Source organism: Myodes glareolus, chromosome 20 (assembly GCF_982192425.1).
Source record: "Myodes glareolus chromosome 20, mMyoGla1.1, whole genome shotgun sequence".
Classification (NCBI taxonomy): Eukaryota; Metazoa; Chordata; class Mammalia; order Rodentia; family Cricetidae; genus Myodes; species Myodes glareolus.
In genome coordinates, this window is record NC_142045.1 from 29,215,410 (window position 1) to 29,239,150 (window position 23,741).

The following is a 23,741-nucleotide window of genomic DNA, read 5'->3' on the forward strand; positions in this document are numbered from 1 at the left end:
ATCTCCATTTCAGGAGGGGCATGGGTGTAGCGCCCACCTTTAGTCCCAGCACTCAGGTGGCAGAGGCAAGTGAATCTCTGAGTTCAAGACCAGCCTGGTCTACAAAGTGAGTTCCAGGACAGAGCTACACAGAGAAATTCTGTCTTGAGAAACCAAAAAATGAAAAGAAAAAACTCTCCATTTCAGAAATGTAGAAACAGAGGTAAAGGAATTTTCTCCAAATCACAGGTGCAGTGAAATGAGAGGAGCAGAGTGGACCAGAAGCTCACTGGGCGCTGGAGTCCGCGCCTCTTCGCAGCACCACATAGCTCCACTCATCTTTTCCCTAGCAAAACAGAGACTCTCCGGCAGTCAGTCTTGACTGTGACTCCTTTTTGACCCATTTGCCAAAGGTTAGAGATGGAGGAATTATTAGTGGTCAGGAATGAGCTGGTAGAAGGCTTACCCTGCTGTGCCAAGAAAGGAATGCAGCCGCTTTCCTATGCAAATGGCCAGCAGGGTGAGTGCAAACAGTTGCTCTTCCATGAGCACCAGCCCTGTGATCCTGGTTTTCCATATCAACCATGAGCATGAGAAGGGGCCCTGTAAGACATCTTGTTGAGAGGACACCCTCCTTTATTTTTAATTATTTTTAATTTTTTTACACTTATTTATTTAGACAGAAAGGTGGAATTGGAAGTGACTGCTTGCAGCAAGGAAGCAAGACTGTAGGGAAGGGCCAGGCTTGCTCCTCAAGACCACGTGCTGTCTGTGAACTGATACACTCCCTATTCCTATGAGACAGCACTGACAGAGACCACTGCAAGCCCCTCCAGGATACTGTTCATGACCCAGTCACCCCATCACCTTTCACTAGACCACACTTCTTAAAAGCCTAGAACTGTACACTACGCCTCAGTATAAGCTTTGCTGCATTCCGCATCCGGGTCACAGCACACCCAGTAAGTATGCACTACAATAAGAAAAACAAACTGGTAGGAGTAATCAGCCTGAAACTGCTTAGGTGACAGTTGTGCCTATGGTGTCAACTATTCCATCAATACAGTCAACAGGCATACTACTTAGCTAAGTAAAGAAGGCACATGAGGCTGGATTATAGGTGAGGTGACCATGTTTGTGCCCCTGCTAATAAGGTTGAGATACTGCTTGCCTGAGCACTGGGAATAAGCATCCTTATACAATAACTGACTGTGAAGACTGAGAATGGAAGATGCACCCAGTGATGGTACCTCGTTAGGAGCAGGTTAAATTACCCAGGGTTATGAGACCCAAGACACTTGCTGTAGAAATTACCAGGAATGTCTTCCACTCTGTTCATCCCCTTCTCCCTTCTCTCTCTCTCTCTCTCTCTCTCTCTCTCTCTCTCTCTCTCTCTCTCTCTCTCCAGGAATCAAGTCTTCATCTCTCTTTTCCAATGCCATTATATATTACCATTGCCTCAACTTTCTTTCTTGGCCTGGTAGAGGGAAAGACCACAACCTTCTAGCATCTCCCAGCTCACCTCTCTGGTAACTCCATAGGAAGTTTCAAAGTATTTGCGTTGCTTTGGTTAGAGACCTTGTCCATGAAACTCATAGTTTATTTATGATGTATCACAATCCAACTTTTTTGGCAAATGTTTTCCTGGCAGGGAAACTTCTGTTGAGGGAAATGCCTTTCGTTCATTTCTCACCATGTCTGCTTTCTTCCTTCAGAAAAAATGGCTGCACAAGCTTTCATGGTTCTCCTTGTGGGAAGGTATTGCTACTCTTATTCTTCTAGAGAAAGCCTTCAACTTTAGATCCCTCCAAGTACAGAATTCGTAACCATTTCTGCCAGATCTACCCTGCTTGGGTTGACTTTTCTTAAAATAATAAGGCTTAGTTTGGGGCTTGTGTCATTAGAAGTTTAGCTGAAGTGGGCACCCACTGTGGTGTGCAACTCAAAAGCTGTATGGCTAGACCTTGCCGGATTGAGATACCATGGGCTGGCATGCATTTAGGAGAAAAGCCATCAGGGACAAGAGAATGCACAGAGAATTACTGTGTAGAACAGGTGCTTTCCTTTGGGCAGAAATAATTCTGTATTGTAAGTTTCTCAGGGAATTTGATTTTAGTTTTACATTTCAAAAAGCCTGGTTAGTCATTAGATAGCACATTGACCTGAGAACCTGAGTCCCTTTCCATCATTGCTCTGGCTCTACTTTTACCATTGTCTGTCTTTGCACAGAACTAATATTTACATTAATTTTATAATGCTTTTCTTTAGCTGCATTTTCTTCCTTATTCTGTTCTTTAATATGTTCCTTTTGATTTTATTATTTAGACTGTGATACATTTTTTATTATAGTTTGAGTATTTGAAATTAAGAGTTTGTGTTAGCATCCTACTTTCATCATTCCTTACTTAGACATGGCAACTATCACTTTAAACTGTCTTGCTATTTTCATGCCTCAGAGAGTGCCATGACTCTAGCTGAATCCAATAGCTAAGGTGTCTTTGGGACCCTAGGAAGAGCAAAACATGGAGCCTGACTCTGCATCACATTGCCCAGCCAATAGGGAACTCATAAGGAAGAACTGTGCTGTATACTCAGAAAAGAGAAAATCCTTTGTATGAGTTCATTGGGTCAGCTCTTCTCTAAACAGTGTGATCTGATCAAGGAAAGGAGGTTAAGGAGACATCTCAGCACTCCTCCTTCTTGCTCATTTGCCTCTGCTCCCATAAGTACCTGTGTTTTTACCTAGCACCTAAGCCTATTAAATACAGTTGCTTAAAATACGTAATTTGTCATAGTGCCTTGTATATCAGCAAGCTGACAATTTATTGAGATATCCATTAAATGACTGCAGAGATCAGGAGCAAACACTATTTTATGAAATGAATTTGAAAGCCAGCCAATTAATCTGCTTATCTGAATGTGTTTCCGTAAAACTTTAGGAAAAGCTGGCGGTAGTGATGCCATGGTAAGGACCACTAAAGTTGTTAAGGTCCCAGAAAATGCTGCGATGTTGAAACGTTGGGGAGATTTTTCATAAGCTCTTTAATGAAAATTTCATTGTAACTGGTTCTAAGAACTTAATGAAACTTGGAAAAGTTAGTAAATTGCATGGAATTTTTGAAGAATAAATAAATAACTGAGAAAAAATGCCCATATTTATGGGCAGATGTTCTCTATATGAAGTCTAAGGTAGGATAGTTGCCACATTTGTCTGGATTTCACTAACAAGCTTGAGAACAGAATTCATTGCTTAGTTGTCCAATGTAGAAAGCCCAAGTCAAAGTGCCTGATGAAGGCTGCTCTCTACTTCCTGCACAGTGCCTCCTGCTGTGGCCCCCATATTTGGAGGGAGGATAAGTAAGATCCTCAAACCTCTTTTCTATGGAGTAGAATTCTCTTCTTGAACGTGGGGCTTCCCTGACTTGATCAATCACCACCCAAAGGCTCCATCTCTTAATGCTATCCTCATGGGAGGTGGGTTTCAATGTGTAGTATACTTTGGAAAAACAATGGCATTTAGACTGGGCCTCTTACCCTTCAGTCTCAGTTTTGTTAGCCTTTAGAGTTTCTGTAACCTTGATGAGGCAAATGAACATCACCTATCTTTTCTTCCTACCTATAAAATAGGAATAAAAATCACCACCTCATTTGCCATATAGTGACTGAATATGGATAGGAAAAAACCTGGGCTAAAATAAGCATTGTTTTATCATCAACTATTCAACTTGAGCATAACACAAAAGTTTTCCACATTTGCTTTTGGCTGTTTTTGAAGAATAAAATATTATGGCTACAAATGGTATCTAACCATGGTTTTACTCTGCTCTGTCTTTTTCTAAAAAGTCCGTATTATTTTAAGTCCACATTGTTTTAAGGGTGCATTATACAATTTGGTCATGCTCAATTTAATATTGATATCCAACTTTCCATTTCTCATGAATTCAGGAATAATCCATTACAATGACTTTATTTGTGTGTATATATCTGTGCTTTATAGTTCATGCCCTGTGTGCATTTATTTTAGCGTGCACATGCACCTGTGTGGAGACTGGAGTCAATTTTTCTGTCTTCCTCTATTGCTCTCCACCTTATGTTTTTGTTTGTTGGTTGGCTTGTTTGTCGAGACAGGGTTTCTCTGTGTAGCCTTGGCTGTCCTGGAATTCACTCTGAAGATCAGGCTGGCCTCAAGCTCACAGAGATCCACCTGCCTCTGTCTCCCTGTGTTGGGATTAAAGGTGTGTGCTAACAGTGCCCTGCTTCTTCGCCCTGTTTAGAGACAACCTGAAGCTCCTTGGTTGGCTAGACTGGCTAACCAGTAAGCCTCAGCAATTTACCTATCTATATCCCCTCAGTTAGACATGTGCTATTGTGCTTGACTTTGTGGTACTGGGAATCCAAACTCAGGTCAAGTCTGTATGCTTGTGCAGCAAACACACTACCCACTGAGCCATCTGCTCAGCCTGTGATAACCCCAGGGCAGGACAGTTACATGGTCTTCCAGAAATCTGGAGATGTAAACAGCCTGTTTGCCTTTTGTTTCCTTCTAAGAGTTAGTTGATATCAAACAAAACCAAAACACATCATGTGTCCTCAGCGTGAGCTCGTTCACTCAGCATGTTTATTTTAATCATTTCTCCAAATGGATAAAGTAAGACCAGAAGCAATTTCATAACTTGATTAAAGCTGCTGTGCCTAGCAGATTTCAATGACAAACATGGATATTTACCATATCGGGAATAAGGTTAATACTTTAAAACAAGGTTGACAAGAGAAAAATTGTCTTAGTTTGCAAAAAGGATATTTGTTTCTTTAAGTGAAAATTGGGGTCAGTAGGTCAGAGCTCTCCATGCTCCAACATGACTGAAATGAATTAAATAATGCTGCAGAAAAGCCACACTGAGCAAGCTAATGACAAAATTATACACTGATGCTTGAATAAAATCATCATATATTGGAAACACTTGGTATAAGGAAATATGAAATGTTCACCTTCATCACCTCAGTACAGCAGTCCTGAGTCCCAGCTCTCCTGTGTTCATGTCCAGGAAGCTCAGCTTGATCTTTGGGACGTTTTCAGTCTTAGTTACCTCCTCTCTACATATTGATTTGCATGTGGTAACAATTGTTATTGGTTCAGTTAAAAGCACTTACCACCCTACTTACCATCTGGGGTAAGTATTGTTCTGTAAACCTGATTTTGAGTTGTTGATTCACCTCCAGACCCACCACCTAAACCACAGCAGCCCTTTGAGACTGACTCGGTTCCCACCATTCTATAGATAGAAAGTGATTAAACACTGGACTGAGATGATATAGCTTGTGAATAAGTTAATGCATGACAACTCCATGTTTGCACTGGTGACATTTCACGACTGTAAAGCAGATAATAATGCTTGATTTAGTGTTGACTTTTGAGACGCAGTGAAGTTGTGAATGGGAATCTATTTTTCAAAACCAGAATAAAATGTGTTTCATTCCTAAGTGTTAATAATGCCTTATAACACAGCACAGACATGCATGGAATATTGTATTTGGCTCTTAAGTCTTTAATGATAATGCCAGTAGTTACCCTGTGGAAATTGTTTTGTCAATGAAAGCACTGAATTTTCTGGGACACATTTCATTACATTTGCATATATGTGAGCACACACAAAGTTATGGACAAGTTTGAATACTTGCACATGAATGTAATAGATCCATACTATGTCTACAAGATACTGAAATGGCATGTAGTCTAGTGCAAATGAGATCTCTCCAAGCCCTTGTAAGCACAGTTCAGCTTGTTGTGCCCTCTGTGGATGCATTTGTTCATATTGACACTTTCCCAGCAGCTCCAAAGGCAGAGCATTTATCACAGTTACCTGTAAACACTCGTTTTACCTCCTTACTCTAGTCATGTGTGTTGATGCTCAGACAGGAATGAAACCAGCCCTGCTGCTGGGCATCCTTGCAAGCTTGGCTTTAAAGACAAGCAATTTGAGTATCAATAAACTGAATTGAAAACAGAGTTGAATTCTCAACATGACATGGCTTGTGCATTGAAAGAGACAGATATGGTTTGCCCTTCATTTCTCTGTGCCCGTATTCTCAAAGTGACCCTTTTATTCTTTTTTTCTATGACACAACATTTTTTGCATATTATAAAGCAACATACATCGGGCGTGTTATTAGGCATTTTTAATTACTGTGCAAAACTGAGTGTAATTGAAACAAAAAACATTGTTTCCAATCCTAGTTTTTTTTTCCTCAAGTCCATCCTGTCAAGCTGAAAGCGTGAAAGTTATTTTCTGGTGGTGTGATTAGATTGGGGCTGAACTCTCCAGCTGGCAGGCCTGTCTATGACTGGCGGCGGCCTGTCCCTTGTGCTTGTCATTTCCTGACATGCCTGACAGGATGGGGACAGCCGCTCCAGATAGGTTCATTAGATTGTGTTTTCTACAGCTGGGCTAATAAATAAATAAATAAAATCCCTGTGCTTTGTCAGGGCCCAAGCTGTAGGGCCCTTCTTGTTGGTTTAAACCAAAGCTTGTTTTGACAAATTTTGATTTGTGTGGTTTTTAGAGTTTCTGACACATCTTTGCTTCCTTCCCCTTTGGCCTGCACTTGTGGTCTCTGCCTTGTTGCTACTACACAATCCTAACACATCTTCCCAAGAGAAAAAGAACCACAGTTATGGAGGATCTAACACAACAAAATAGTGTACTAATCCATAAAATAGTAATTAGCTAGTCTGTTTCCGTGGTGTCTACACAGTGGGAGGAGAACAGCCCTAATAGTGCAATAAGCTAATTACAAGAAAGGTTAGACTTTTCCCAGAGCCAGGAACATTCTGCCTAAATGAGAACACAGAATGTTACTAACCCTCTACACTGCTGAGTACACCACTCTTTAGAGCTGCCAGGTCCTTGGGCTGTCTTCATCTAGGCTTTGAGGAAGCTGACAGTGTCCTTCCTGGGCTGATAGGTTTTTAATGCCAGAAGAGAAATTAGCAAAGATTATAAAATATCCACTCATTAAAACCAGAAATAAATCCCATATCCAAATTTGGAAATCTATTTCTGTCATTGATGGCCCCCATTACTGTTCACTGATTTGACCAAATCCAGTTTTTGTTTAAAACATAGAAGCATGGCAGTCAGTCATGATTTACTGTCTTCGCCCGACATTTAACCTTTTTAAATGGCAGATTTGGAAAAGAAAGAGATCTTATCCCAAAGATTATTCTTCATGTGTGGGTCATACCTGTAATTAAAAAGTAGATATTGACACTTCCTATCTTTGCCAGTCACCCTCTCTCCCCTGGCTGCAGGAGCATCTGAGGGCAATTCTTAGTAAGCTGAAAACGCTCCATCACAGCTCCTTAATTCCAGAGCCAGGATCAGCTGTCTTTGTTTTCACATCATGCACAGATACAGAGTGTAATAATGTTGTGTCTCGGATGCTGTCACTGGTGTAATAAATGGGGTTCAGGAAACACAGGAAGCTCTTCATTTGCAGAAACCCCAGGCTTTACCTTTCCTTTGTGTTGCTTCTCCACTGCTCTCCTCCCCGTCTCTATGACAACTGTGTAAATTGGGATGGGCAACTGTCATCTGGAGTATTACTGAGAGAAAAGTGTTAGTGAACACACAGCTCCCATAGATGGAGTATTTCAATATAATCCAATTTTAATTGAGCTCCAGAGACTTTGATGTGTTGCAGAAGGTTGGGCCAGAGCTATTCCAGGGAGAAATTAAAGCAGCCTGGCCAGACTCCCCACTCCAGACTGTCACCATCTTAAGCCGGCATTAGCATCAGACCTAACCTGCCCCTATGGAACGTCTCACTCCTCTTTTCAGAGTCTCCCTGATGTGTTTTGCCATATGTAAAGCAGAGCACTTTCATCTTTTTATATATGTTTTTACACCCATTCGATTAGGATTGAAGGCTTGTAGCAGTCCTGAGACTCATCCCCTGCTGTCTATTGGCCTTTGCTTTTGCAGTTCAGGGGGAAAAAAAAGGAAAGCACAGCAGGGATTAGTGTGGAATTGTCAGCTATCATATATTAAACTTCCTTTTTAATATTGCTGTGTGAGAGCCAATCTACGAGCTAAAAAGTTGAAGGAAGTGTAATTTTTCTTTAGCATCGATTTTCTGTTGTGCTACCCTTCAGTGCCTAGATCCTTGGGCATTTATCAGAGGTAAGGGGTTTTATTTCACAGTGTATTAAAGTATCTTTTCCTCATCGGGTGAAGGGGCTCTCAGATAGAGCCAGCTATAGATTCTCACAGGCTTATCAGTCCTTAGTAGAGAGACTAGTAATTCTTTTTTTAAAAAATAGGGAGGAAAATAGGCACCTTTCATGTACATTCAGTGAATTCTAAAATATTTTAAAACATAACTCTCAGTAATCCTAAATATGGCATAAGCTCACGCTATGAATTAAAGTAAACAAAAATGAAACATAACACTGCAAAGAATAGAAAGGAATTGTTATCTAGATGACATCCCTGACCTATCATCGTTATTATTAAGAGAAATCAGTGTAAAGCAGTGAGTGAGGAGTTAGGTAAAAGCATGATGATACTTAGGGGTCAGTTTGAATATGTGTATCCTCACAGACTCCTGCAGTGCAAGAGGTAGACACGTGGTAAGCTTGGCAGCCCCGGTCACAAGGGCCTAGTAAGAGCTAAGGGGTGCCAAGAACTGTGGGCTGGGGTGAGCTTGCAAACTCGCCTAGATGGGTCCAGAAGAAGAGACCTTGTTTTCTGCATCCTCTGTGAATTTTCTCCTTATGAGTAAACATGCACTAGTTTGAAATTTTTGTGACTTTGTGCTCCTTTTCTCTAAAAAAGAAAAAAGCTCCAGCTTCACTGCGCAACACCAAATACTCCATCAGGTACTTAGTTAACTTACTCTCAGGGCAAGATCGGAAACTTCTGGGTCACAGCACTTGTCTGTATATTTTAGATTTTGGTAGATCTCACCAGGGTTTCATGTGTGTAGTACCATTTGCCATCCCCAGGAACGCGAGCCACAGTGGTTTTCTGCACAGCAAGCTCAGTGTTAGCAAACCTGTGGTGTTTGAGAAGGAGTTGTAGGTCTGTGAGGGTGCTCCTGTTAATTCGAGGTGGAGTGCGCTTTATCGACCAAGAGTAGTGTATCCTATAGTTCCTGTGGGTTGTTAGTTCAGGCCACCCTTTACTGACTGAGTGTCCATAGGTAATTTATAAACAGTGTAGTGATCACCCACATACATAGTTCAGTGCAGTAGAGGTCACTATATTGTAATGTATAATACTTTTGGACATATACCTGTACCTTCCTTTCTCATACCAACTTTGTCATTTCTCTATGGAATGCCCACCTAAATTGCAGTAGCATCATTTCAAAGCTTAAGCACCATTTAGAATGTATCCCCCTACCCAGTAAGAATCATTCTGCTCTTAAGAATCATTCTGCTCTGACATAAAGGTCAATGATTTTTTTTTACCCCAAATTCTGGCACAACCTTAATGAAAATATCATTAGTTAAATGTACTAACACATGTGTACTTACTACACAGGATTCTGTGCCAGATGGGCCTCACTCTTCATAAATGAATTCATGATGTGGCTGTCTCTACTATGCATTTTGATTTATCTTCTAAAGCAGGCAGGCATTCTGGAGAAGCATACATGGATGGGCGTGCCATGGAGCTGCACATGGGGAGCCCTTGCTGTGTGCTGCATGCTAGTCCATACAGAAGGAAGGTAGTCTACAGAAGCATGGGGTCTGAGTAAGACATAGAAATAACACTGTGTGAGAAGAAAACAATGCTATAGAGAAAGCTTGTTCATATCAATGGAGAATACAACTTTAATTTGTTTTATTTTAGTTACTGGCAATAGTTCTAAATGTGGATAGGGTCATTGTTTTTGTTATTGACACATTTCCTTTGCAGAGACAGCTACCTTTAAGGGTAGTAGCTGAGTGATGGCCACAGCTAATGTCTACTTTCTCACAGTATTTTTGTGTGCCATAATCTACGTCTAACTAACGAAGGCTGAGCACTCCACTTCCTCACCTCTGGAGTCACAGGTACCTGCAGCACCTCCAGTTTCTCAGTGACTTTATCAGGATGTACTCCCAGGTTGTTTACTTTACTGTCCCCGAGCTTCTGATGCAGATGACCTTTGAGTTCCCTCCTCAGCAAGGCGTGGAGTACTCACTGTGCACCCTGCCTGCTGGGGACACCTGTGTCACTGGTTTAGCACCCACGGCACTCTCATGCTGTGTGAGGAGAAACTGTTGGCGATCTGTCATCCTCCAAAGCCCAAGTTTTTACCTATAGCATGACATCCAAATAAATAAAAAACAAAAAGTAGTCGACTGTGGTGATATATGCTTGTAATTCAACCCCTTGGAAGCCTGGGGTATAAGGATCATGAGTTCAAGTCTGATTGGGGTTCCATAGAGATCCCCTGTCTCAGCAAAAGAATTATTTTAGCCAATGATTATGTGAAAGTGAAACTGAAGAACTCTCTGTAAATGATGCATGTTCCCTGCCTCCAGGTTGGTCTCAACTGCAGCTACTCTTGCCAGGAGAGTGGAGCCAGAGTAGCCCCAGTGGTAAGAGACAGAATTCTCTTGGGAATCCCTTATATGTATTGTCAAGACTTAGGAGTCAGGGTTTCATAAGCAAATACATTTCAGAAACTCTGAACTCAAAGTTTATTAAAGCAGCTTTCATTTGCTAATTACTACTGCAAAAGACAAGTCTTTTCACTAGAAAATCATTCATGTGTAATTGTTTCACAAGATTACCTTTGGGTGCATTCTGTGGAGAGAACTTGTGTACAGTGCTCTGAGATAATGCAGTAGAAATTATAAGTAGCCAGAGAGGTCAGCTAAAAAAAAAAAAAAAATAGAACAGGTAAATGAGAAGTGAACTAGGCAAAGAGAGGAGGGAAAATGCTTCCAGGAGGGGAGGATAATGTTTTCTGGCTATCATAGGAAGCAGCCTGGCATTTTGAAGACTGAAAACAAGCCGGTGTGGCCAGAGCCAGGAGGGCTAAGTGGCACCAGATGCACCCAGAGCCGGAGACAGGATGCGTGAACGAAGACCCATCTCATCTGTCTTGGCTTCTGCTTCTCAGAACACCAGCTGCTCTGTGGCTCCTGCTGACTGTCTTCTTGCTGCTTTTGGCTCCTTCCCTTTCTCCTGTATGGGTGTTTGAATATCTCACATTCAGATTGTCAAGAGAGATTATCCGATTGGGTCAGACAGCCAACACTCATGACAGTGTGACTCTGGTGGACAGGATTTTCACAGCCATCAATCCAGAGTTTCCTGTTGAGATAACTGCCCTTATATGAACTGTCCATTTCAGTTCATTCTACTGTGGCTGGAATCATGCGTTTGCTGCTGTATAAACCCAGTAAAAAGGAACGTCTGAAACTTAGAATGGCTTACAGACTGTGATCCAGCTAGTCTAACAATAGCTGTCTACCAACAGAAGGTTCAGGAACCCAGTAGTTGTTCAGTCCATGAGGCTGGATATCTCAACTGGTCTTCAGTATACATTAGAATCCCAAAGAAGTAGGCCGTAATACCAGTGAACAAATGGATTTTTCCAGTGAGAGCAAGTAGGCAAAGAGCAAATACTTTCTTTTTCTGTGTCCTTTATATAGGCTACCACTAGAAGGTGTGAGCCAGATTAAAGGTGATCTTCCCACCTCAAAAGAGCTAGATTAAAAATGAGTCTTGCCACTTCAAATGATTTAATTAAGAAAAATCCCTCACAGGTGTACCCAGCCTCTTGGGCGTTATTTACTTCCAGATGTAGTCAAGATGTCAACCAAGAATAGCTATCACAACTTCTTAAAAAGGAGTTCTGCCAAATCCGCTCCTAATAAACTTGGAATCAGTCTAGGGCCTTTGGATTCTTGCTTGTCTATTTGTTGTTGTTTTTTTTTTCACTATTGCAAGGCATCATATTCAGGCCTTGAGGGTATTAGTCAAGTCCTCTATCACTGTCCTAAATCCCCAACCCAGTTCTTTGTTTGTTTATTTAAGAATCTCCCTATGCAGCTCGGGCCAGCTTATGAGTTACAGTCATCCTGTGAGTTCCTACTCTTGTCTCTCAAGCACTGAAATTATAGCCACCATACCTAGCTCAAACCATTAATGACTGGTTTAAAATGAAAAAGGCCATATTTATCAAGAACCTTTGGGGGCTGGAGAAATGGCATAGCAGCTAAGATGATCATCCTTCAGATGATCCAGGTTTGATTTCCAGTATTTACATAGTGGTTTACAAACAACCATAACTCCAGTTCCAGGGGATCCAGTGCACTCTTTTGACTTCCACAGATACCCAGCACACATGATGCCCAAACATGTTTGTAAACAAAACTCCCATACATAAAATAAAATGAATAAATCTGATAAAATTGCTAAAAGTTACTTTTCTGAAGGTATGTACTATTAAATACAGATCAGCTATGATGTCAAATAGTGTGTGTGTGTGTGTGTGTGTGTGTGTGTGTGTGTGTGTGTGTGTATGTGTGTGTGTGTGTTGGGTGGCCCCTGTTCTCACTATGACCAGTAAATAATGAGATGCATTGAAAATTCCTGTCTTTGGCCAGCCATAGAGTCACAAGTGTGCAAGACATACCAAGTAAGCCAATAGTCATAGTGGTTTGCTTTGTTATGAAAGGGTGGGTGCAGGGCTCTGAAGAAGTAGTAGGGTCTCTGAGCTTAATCATTAATGGCAGTTGATGAGCAGAACACAACAGTGAGGGATTGGCAGGCAGAAGAAATATTGTGTGCAGAGGCACTGGAGTGTGACAGAACATGGCACATGGGGACCTGAAAAGTATTCAGAATGGTTGACTTAGAAGCTGGGCAGAGGCACAGGGTGGATAAATGTGGGAATTCACAGCACTGTTAGTAACTATAACTGCCACTTTATGTGTACTGTGTGCATAACAGAAGCTCTGCTGGGTGGTGATGAAGTGTTTGGTACAGTGTTTTTGATGTTTAAAGTTCTGCGGATCAGAATTGTGAAGACATTGAGCTTCTATTTTGTGCAAGTTTCCTGCAAGTTCATATAAGCTTATGCTAACTAGGAAGTAGATGCTTGAGTCTTTAATTTTAAAAATGTTAATATTTCTCACTCCATTAGACATTGTGTATTTAAATACGTCACAGCAAGAAGTTTTCATATTGTGGACGAGTTCTTTCATAGCATAATTAGATCCCCAGCAAAGGCAGCTCTCTTTTCTGTCAGCTTGGTAAACATTGACCAATTTAGCTTTAATAATAATTATACTAACATCTCATCTGGTACATTTTCAAAGGGCTAAATATCTTTGCTGACAATTTATAGTATACAAATAGCAGTTTAACCACATTGGTTCAAAGGAAGCATGCTATCTCAGAACTGAAATTTGAAGAAAATGTGTCTAAAAGTAAAGGGCTTATAAATGTAACCATTGAAATGTCACAGCACAGAACATTGCAGGGAAGTTAGCACTCCAGTTTCTACAGACTTTACCTTTTGTTGTTGTTGTTGTTTTGTTTTGTTTTGTTTTCAAGACAGGGTTTCACTTATAGCCCTGGCTGTCCTAGAACTTACAATGTAGACCAGGCTGGCTTTGAACTCAGAGGCCTTCCTGCCTCTGCCTCCCCAATGCTGGGATCAAATACATGTGCCACCACACCCGGCTTGGGCAAACTACTATCTTTACAATAATGTTGAGTTTTTTTTTTCTCTCCAGTCCCTAATCCTTTCAAAATTAACAGCAAAGAGAAAAATGTAAGATTTTAGAGTGTGTCAAGTTTGAGGAAATTAGGAAACACAGTCAAAAGACACAATGTTTACACATGGGGACATTCACCATTAGGACAAAAACTTACCAGCTTCATCAGCTTGCCTCTCAGGCCACACTTTGGAGAGTGTGAAGTAGACATGGAGGATTCCAGTTACAGCTCTGTTCATTTGTAAATTAAACTGCTCAATGTTTTACTCAACAGAGTGGTCAAAGTGCCCTGTATGGAGGCTTTGTAAGGAATATATAGCAGACCCTCAACATCTCCACTAGTTCTCAAGGATGCAGGTAATAAATAGATCAGTTTAAAAGTACTTACCACAGTGTAATATACTGCAAAGAACTCTAATGACACTCTTTTGAATGAGTTCATAATTTTTTAAACTAATTATGACTTACAGTTTGTGTATATTATTGGAGCAGCCTCCCTATTTTCCTTTTAAAAATCCCTTCTTCACTGTAGCCACGGAAATGATTTGTAAAGTGCTGATTTAATCATCTGGGATCCTTGTATAAAATCCTCAAGTGGTATGTCAGTGTTCTCACAACAGGGCCCAAACTCTACATGATTCCTGATCTAACCTTGTGACCTTGCCCCTACCCACTCTTTACTATTCTAATCCTTCACCTCTCCTTCTCACAGTACATGCCAGGACACCCTGGACCCATAGCCCCCTGTGCCTCATTAATATACCTGTCCTTCCTTTCTCTTGGGACTCTGATCTCCAAGATACCAGGGGCAGTCACTCTTGGTAGTCAGTTCATAGTACCTGTTAAATGAAAGTAACCGAAAGATAATAAAATAGCTAAATCATAAAGAGAAGATTGGTAAAAGAAAGACAGTGGATGTTTCCTTACAGTTTTTACTGAAGATGATAGTAGTGGCTTTTGCTCTAGGCCTGAGCTTTGATATCAGAGGTGTTAATTCAGGCAATTTCTAGGATATAAGTTACAGATAAGAAAACAGGTTGTAGTTTTGAGTTCAGTGAAGTTCTATATACACTTGCTGATGATGGCATTACTGATAATTAAGACCAGCTCTGTGTATGTGTGTGTGTGTGTGTGTGTGTGTGTGTGTGTGTGTGTGTATGAGTACGCATATGCACATGTGTGTATCTGTACTTGAGAAAGTAGGATAATTATAATGTTGTGAAATCCTTTGTTGAACACTTCCCACGTGCTTTTCTAAAAAGAGTGATCTTACCTGATCTCACAAGCATCCTGTGAAGTTAGCTAGTATATTCCTTATCTTAAGCAAACTGAAGAATTATAATTGTGTGAGATCTCAGTACTAGAAAGAGGGCAGACTCTACAGGTACAGAATTCGTAAATTACAGCAAATAAAGATTAATATATAAAAATTTGTCTATGGATGAACTACCTAAATACTGCAACTGCAGAATGTTTTGACACGTAACTACCCTATAATAGATACTAGTAATGGGTATGATAGCAGACGTGCACTTATCAGAATTATAACAACACTTTCATTTTTGTTAGGATGTATTTTTAATTACTACAAATAAGACATGAAATAATATTAGAAATTCATCTCAATGAGATGACTAGCTGAAGTGCCTGCCAGTGAATATTACTTATTGCAAAAAAAAATACAGAAATAACTATGAAAATTTAACTGACTTCCTCTCTTAAAGATCTGGTGAAAATCAATCCAGGGGAGAGGAGAGGTGAGGAGGAGCTGGGAGGAGTGGAGGGAGGGAAAACTGTGATCGGGATGCTTTATATGAAAGAAGAATCTATTTTCAATTTTTTAAAAAGAAAAAAGATATATACTTGTAGTGCAAATTCTAATTGGTCTTAATAATAAAAACCCAGAATCAGATATTGGGGTAAATGCTGAAAGATCAGAGAAGTAAAGGAGCCAGCCACTAAAGTTCTTACCTCTACAAAATCCTCAAACTGAAAAGGGGGTATCCTGTCCTCAGACTGAATGCCTTGAGCTCCTGCATCCTCCAGCCTTATATTCCTCTCTCCACCCAACCATATCCCTTCCTATCTCCACCGCCCTAGTACTGGGATTAAAAGTGTAAGCCATCACCACCTGGCTCTGTTTCTCTTTTAGACTGGCTCAATCTCATGTAGCCCAGGATAGCCTTGAACTCACAGTGATCCGACTGCCTCTGCCTCCAGAGTGCTGGAATTAAAGGTGTGTGCCACTATTGCTTGACTTCTATGGCTAACTAGTGGCTAGCTCTACACTCTGATCCTCAGGCAAGCTTTATTTGTTAGAGCACAAACAAAATATCACCACATATACTGGCATATACATGATTTTGTTGGGTTATTGGTAGAAAATATGCTTTAATAATTTATATTCCAAGTTTAATTTCATTATGTATAAGTAACACAATATCTGACTAAGGTACTTAGGAAATAATTAAAATAGAATTGAATCAAAACAAAACAAAATATAAAAGATGTGTTGAAAATCATGTTCACATACATAGAGGAGTTGTCAAATTTCATTCTCAAATGTTGTTCAATGTTTATGTATGCTAAAAAGCACCTAGTGATCTATCATAAAAAATTACTTGTAAGTATCTTTAAGTTGACAATCCAAATAGATCCAGTTTGTTTTGAAAATAAACAATTAGGAAAATATTTGACTTATAAAAGAATTTTTCAATTCACCATCAGTGCCCACTCCTCATCTCTCTATCACTGCCTTCCATGTCCTGTGTCTGAAAGCCCTTCACCCTCAACAGATCATATACCCCAGTCAGAGCAGTTACCCCTTTGTATTTTTAGCAAGAGACTGGTGATGTAAAAATGAAATAGAAAGAACCCCTATCTCTTATTTCTCCTTGAATTTGGCGGGGAAATAGCATCACTAGGAGCAGCCATTTCTGCTTTTCTCGCAGGTGGGGAGTCTTCCCAGGTCAGCAGGCAGATGTGGACAGAGTGTGTATATTCATGTGTGAATAGAAACCTGAAATTTCTTTAGAACTATTCTGTCTTGAATATATTTGCTACAATTCTGAGCCATTCATAATTTACATGGAATTATAAAAGTAATTGGGACCTGTAACTTAATATTGAATTATAAACCCTTTAATTAAGCTGTTGGAACTGGAAATGTCTATGAACATGACCACCTCATAAGCACTGACAAGGATACATCCAACCTCTGTGGCGTTTAGTTTTTCTAAACAGCAACTACTGCTTGACACATAACTTGTGTTTTCCATATCCCAAGAGAAAGTATATGTGCTGCTTATCCTAATGTATGTGTTAGGTGACCTGAAGTCGTCAAAACCATCACTAAACAAGAACTTTTAGTTTACACAGTATTAACTGTCTCTAAAGAAAAATACAAGACAAAACTGATTTGACAGCTCCATTCATGCTTCTGACAGTGCTGCCCATGCCTGATACAGATGAATGCACATCAGCCCTATTTTTCTTCAACATGATCACCTGATAATGTGTGTTAAGCATTCATTTTGGGAAGGTGATTTACAAAGCTGGTGTTTCATCCTCCTTCCCGTGTGCTTCAACTCTCAGGTGAATGAGGATGCCTTTAGGGAACAGGCTAGCATAGTCTTTACTTTTGTATACCAGGCACTTGACTCAAAGTAGTTAGTGGCCATTTTTAAAGATGACAAGATTCCATCGGATTTGGGATCAACTCCTGAGTAAATGGGGACTATGGAAGAGGGTAAAAGAGAAGGGGAGAGGAAGGAAGAGGAGCGGAGAAAAATATATAGCTCAATAAAAACAATTTTAAAAAAAGACATGTTATTTTTGGTTCTAATAGTAATTAGGAGATTTTTTTGTTGTTGTTGTTGGTTCCCAAAATCACTATCTGCCTACAAATACAGCCAGTATCTCTGATGAAAGAAAGAAAGAAAAAAGATTTGGGATCAAGATACTTCACTGTTCATGTTTATGATGTATAGAATTAAAATTCATGTTTATTCAACTCTCAAGAAATGAAACCAAATGAGGTAGTTAGTAGTTCTTGATTAGATTCTGTAATGTTTGCAGAACTAACTAGTTTGCAGAAGTAGGGAGACATGACCAGAGGGTATGGAAAAGCTGAGTTAAAGAAAACAAAACCACAAACCTCAACTTTTGATAAAAATACTTGAATGTTGTCGAAGAATATCTTGAACTACAAGAAAAGCAAGTTAAAGCACTGCTATAGAAGATCCTTAAAGTTAGATAACATTATGTAACTAGTAAAGGTATAAATAAAACACAGACAGCTTTATTGTATCAGTTCATATTTCAGACCTGGGCTTGGCGCCCAGACTTTTATAGAAACATGCCGTAAAGTCAGCATTCACTTGACTATAAATGATATTCCTTTACATTTCTGAAATGCACACCAATAGATTAAACTCCTCATCACATGCCCCAGTAATATCCCATCTGACCGCTCCACCACAGCATGCACAGCCTTCTATTTCCCCCACACAATTCCCCAGTGTTGTCTAATGTCTTACCATATGACCTTCCCACTGCCTTTCAGGAATCTTTCGAATGCATGCAGGGGAGAGAAACCACAATTTACATGGCTGAAGTGCAATATAAATTATCATAATTAAAACTAGAGATTGAAGCAGCAAGGGAATGGCTAATAAGAAATAAAGAAACTCTAAGGACTGTAGGAATTTTGTATATAAGCAGAAGGAGTATCTTGGGCTGCCTTAGAAGCCTAGGATGAGGCCCTTCTGCTATGCTGTAGTTTTCTGAATGCTAACCACACAAAGGTTCTGCTGGACCATTGTCCTCTAGCATTTTTTTTTTAGAAATTTCCTTCCAAGGAGTTGGTAAAGCTGCCCTTGGTGTGTCCTCACCGGAGATGCTGCTCTAGAGCTGCTGGGGTCGGAAGTCCCTGGGGACTCCTGTACGGTGGGGGCAATTGACCGTTGTGTACCTCCGTGTCTGGCACTGAGAGCAGGTACTGCTGAAGGAGTGCAGCACATGAAGCAAGCCCTTCTGTGGCTTCTGGTGCTTCGGGTAGGCTTTGTCATCATGCAAGCCAGCAGAGGGAACAGATTCACTTAATAGAGTAAGTAGTGAAGGATTAAGGTAGACTCAAGAGACTGGTAAATTCCTACTGACAGAACTTGTAAGTTCACAGGAGACACCCACAGAATCAGGCCACCTTGCTTTTCCAGTTACCTACTTGACATGTCAGTTTCTACAGACAGACATGCGTGTAAACATACCTGTGTCTGCATGTACACAATGTACATTCACACACGCTAATATAGCATACTGGTATTAACATGAGGGGCCCAGCACAGGCTTCACAGGAAATTACCATGCTTTACTCATTTGTAAAGCAAATTCAGTGGTCTTATTTTTTTCTTGGTGAAATTCCTATATGCAGATATTTTTCAACTATTTGTCTTAAGATATTTGTCACTTCACAAATGCAGAAGATGTTGGTAATCTTGTATTCTTTCCGTTACTTCATTGTGAAAAAACTATACTACTCTATGAAATTCAGAACAGCAACTGATTATAGTTACCTGAGAATGTGTAAATATGAAGTGCGGTGAGTCACTATAGTAACCATTTTGTAAAATGCATGGAAAGTTTTGCATTTAGAAGCTGAGAGGAGTTGTCATGTGGTAAGAACAATAGAGCTGGCCCTCTACTCTATATTTACTAGTCCTTAAACTAACCAGCAATGGGTATTATTGTCACCACTTTTCAGAAGACAAAAGGCAGATGGAGTCAGGTAATTTTTTTAAGACCTAAAGCTAGCAAATGGCTTAACCAAGATTTAGCAAGAGTCTGGCTGATTCTGAATGTCTCAGGACTTGAATACATGTAATAACCTCTGAAGACTTTCTGGCCTTAGGAAGACTCAAACTGAGTTAAGAACTGGAAACGGTGGCCTAGAGAGTCCTCAGTCGTAAAATTCTTGTCACACAAGAACAAGGACCTAACTTTGGCTCCTCATAGCAACCACATAAGGAAGGAGAAAAAAAAAACTGGTCATGGTGGTATGTTGCCACAGTCATAATGCCAGATCAGTAGGAGACTGGAGGATCACCTTGTTGGTCAATGAGATTAGCTGAATTGATAAGCTCCAGATTCAGTGAGAAACCCTGCCTCAAAATGTAATGTGGAGAGACTGTTCTTGCAGCACCCATATGGTGGCTCACAACAATCTATAACTCCAGCTTCAAGTGATTTGACTGCTCCTTCTGACGCTGACAGGCACCAGGCATGCTATGGTGGTACACAAACATATATGCAAGCAAATCCTCATACACACAAAATACTTTTAAGAACAAAGAGAGAGAGAGAGAAGAGTAAGGTGAAGAGCAGTTGAGGAAGATAACTAACATTTATCTCTATGACCTTTACACATAATGTGCATACCCATACACACACACACACACACACACACACACACACACAAACCCACTAGAATTAGAAACACTTATTTTGCATTTGGGTTTTTTTATGTTTGCTTGGTTGGTTTTTCAAGACAGTGTTTCTCTGTGAAACAGCCTTTGTTTTTTTAAAAGAACAGGAAAAAACTTCATAGCTTACTTTCAGAGCAACAGAAACCTAATGTATATGAAACTTAAGAACTACTTTCTTCTTTCAGCAAAGTAAGTGCAGGTACAGATGCAAGGAAAAAGTTCAGATGTTAGCAGCACTGGTGCCTCAAACAGACTGTGCTTTGCATACTCCACAAATATAGCGTCATCAGCTGTGAACTGATTTGTGCTGTGGAGCAGGCAGTCTAGATACTGGGTTTCTGTGGGATGTTCTGCATGTTCCAGCAGCCCAATGTGGGGCCAACCTGGCTACACCTCCTTGGCGTTCCTCATGGTTCTCCCAATGCTGTGATGTCAGTTGTTACATCTCCATTCATATAAGAAGGGCAGGAGAATGTCCTGTGACTCATCAGCATTTCTTTTTTTTTTTAAAGACTTATTTATTATGTATACGGTATTCTCAGTACTCTGCCTGCATGTATGCCTGCAGGCCAGAAGAGGGCACCAGACCTCATTACAGATGGCTGTGAGCCACCATGTGGTTGCTGGGAATTGAACTCAGGACCTTTGGAAGAGCACACAGTGCTCTTAACTGCTGAGCCATCTCTCCAGCCCCTCAGGTGCCTTTAGCTCTGCTCTCATTAGCCAGCACTAGGTCAAATGTCCTACCAGAGTTTCAAGGCAGTTTGGGAAAACAGAATAATGTTATATTTATCCTTGACATGGGTCAAATCATATTCCATTCTTATTCCAAATTCAGTCACTTAACTGTAAGTAAAGTTGTATTGATACACAGTCTTTACCTTCTGCGTTGTCTATGACTGCTGCCAGGTTACTCGGGAGAAATTGAACAGGTACAGCGGATAACATGTGGCTTACAGACCTAAGAACATCTGCTATCTCAGCTTTTACTGAAAAAGTCTTGCTCAGACCAGTCAGGTAAAAGTAAACGCAATGGTAACTGACTTCCATGAAGTAAGGGAGAAAGTGAAAGAAAGAGGAATATTTGGTAGTACCCACAGTGCGTGTCACAGACAGGATGATTTCTGTTTAAGCCACAGGGTCATTTTCAGCATATAATTATTCTTGCTCCTTTGTTTTCTCTGGAGTCAGGAGAGTTTTGAGAGGTGGAAATTGTGATGATTGACAGTGCCATGGTATATCATGAAAGCAGAAGACAACTCATGTTAGGATTTTACATAGCGCTCTATATAAAGTGTTCTCCAAGTCTTAAGTTCTTTATTGGTTACTGTCTTTTCAACCCATTTCTCTTAGGTTCTTGCATACACTGAGGGACTTCATGGAAAATGGATGTTCAGTGAGATCCGAGCCGTGTTTTCGAGACGCTACCTTCTACAGAACACAGCCTTAGAAGTGTTCATGGCAAACAGAAGTAAGTCTCTGAAGGAGCCTGAACGATGTGCTCACCCTTGACATTGTTCATGCATGTAGAGTACTGTTTAGTTATTGTCTGCATTTCCTCTTGTGTGCTACCACCAAAGCAAAGTATGTTTGAAGATGTTCATTTTGGTGTCATGTGGACAAAGCTGTAGAGAAGACTCATCTTCTGTGAAAACGCATTGCTATTTCAGATAAGCAACAGTATTCGTTCAGTACTGTGTCCTAAGTGGGCAGCTCTCCTGTGGTTTGCTAAAGCACCTTCTTTTCTTCTACTGCAGCCTCTGTGATGTTTAATTTTCCTGACCAAGCAACAGTTAAAAAAGTTGTCTACAGTTTGCCTCGGGTTGGAGTGGGGACCAGCTATGGTTTGCCACAAGCCAGGTAATTATATCATGTTAAACATTATCTGTGGTTTGTTTTTATATAGTAATTTCTAAGACCAAGGACCTTTCTTGTGGGTTATTTATAGGGAAGGAGATGATGGAAACTGCTGCACTAAGAATTAGAGAATGGCTAGGGTAAGCTTACTAAAATGTCCCCAATGTCTGCAGTCATTACAGTCACAGTTAACCTATAAGAAAGACATATTTTTTTGAAGAAGAACTGTATGTTCTTTTTTTTTATGTATACAACATTCTGCCTCCATGTGTTCCCGTACGCCAGAAGAGGGCGCCAGATCTTATTACAGATGCTTGTAAGCCACCATGTGGTTGCTAGGAATTGAACTCAGGACCTCTGGAAGAGCAGCCAGTGCTCTTAACCACCTGAGCCATCTCTTCAGCCCCCAAGTAAGACATTTTTTTTGCTAGGTGGTGGGCACACGCCTTTAATCCCAGCACCTGGGAGGCAGAGGCAGGTGGATCTCTGTGAGTCCAAGGCCAACGTGATCTACAGAGTGAGTTCCAGGACAGATACACAGAGAAACCGTATCTTGAAAAAAAAAAAAAAAACAAAACAAAAAGTAAAGGAGGAGGAGAAGAAGGAAGAAAAGAAGAAGGAAAAGGAAATAAGGAAAGAAGAAAGAAGAAATCTTTCTAGTTAAAGCCGTAGAGTACTAATGTACCAAAAACCTCTAATGGTGTTTGTGATTAAGTGCATTGCAATAACATATAAATTATGACTTTATAAATAATAGATATAAATGGTTGTTTATTGAGGTAATAAAAGAATCTTGGAAAATATTCATTATGGTATAGTTTAGCTTTTACCTAAATCCTTCACCTTAGCATTTTTGAAGAACCATTCAAAGCTTCATTTTATTAAACATTACTAATCTAAGAAAAAAAAGTTGCTAATCTAAGCAGAAAACACAGTTACTAATTATGAATATCATCTGTGCTTGGGTTTATGAACATGAGTACCTGAATAAAAGTAGTCTCTCTCTCCCCCAACCCTTTGTGTGTGTATGTGTGTGTGTGTGTGTGTGTGTGTGTGTGTGTGTGTGTGTGTGTGTGTGTAACAAAAGGACTCCAAAGTTAAGACACTGCTGTTGCTGGTCCTGGTTCAGATATTCAGTGACATCAGCAATCTGGATTGGTTTTATGGTCACAAAATCACTATGGCTGCCTCAGATACCCCATCTTCACAGCATTAGTAGAGCGAAGACACAGCTGATTTCTTTTACATGTTTGTATTTTAAGAGGGAACATATTTCTCAGAAGTTTCTGAGATTTTTTTATCATGAGTTCCTTTGGCTAGAAGAGATTGTCTTACACCTCTAAAACAGTAGGAGTGTTTGCTGACTTGGCCCAAGGATCCCCTGCATTCAAGGGTTTTTCGAAAACACACCTTTGATTCCTTGCCACCTCCTCCCTGAGTAGGAGGAGGATTATGTCCACAGGCTGGTGGAGATGTGCTCTGCATAGAGAGACAGCACTGTGCACTACAAACTGTTAAGTCCCTCACAGGGCACTCCTGTGAGGAAAGGCCAATCTCTGTCCGTGTTTCCTAAATAGATAGCAGACATTCTAAAGATAGGCGTTGTGTTTTATGAATCTTTCATAAATGCTCTCCAAGTGCTCTTCTCTAGGGCTCCCTTGCTTTCTGTCTGACCTGTTCTCTTTGAGCTTCCAGCA

The 23,741-nt window shown here is 40.3% G+C and overlaps 1 protein-coding gene across 3 annotated transcripts in view; it reads left to right on the top strand.

Moving 5' to 3' along the window:
* Nbea (neurobeachin) overlaps window positions 1-23,741 on the top strand; it is a 515,411-nt gene that overhangs the window by 398,695 nt on the left and 92,975 nt on the right. For all 3 annotated transcript variants that reach the window (XM_087899501.1, XM_087899503.1, XM_087899502.1), the window contains exons 41-42: window positions 21,541-21,658; window positions 21,945-22,047. In XM_087899501.1, the coding sequence (XP_087755627.1) occupies window positions 21,541-21,658; window positions 21,945-22,047 (221 nt within the window). The remainder of the gene's footprint in view (window positions 1-21,540; window positions 21,659-21,944; window positions 22,048-23,741) is intronic.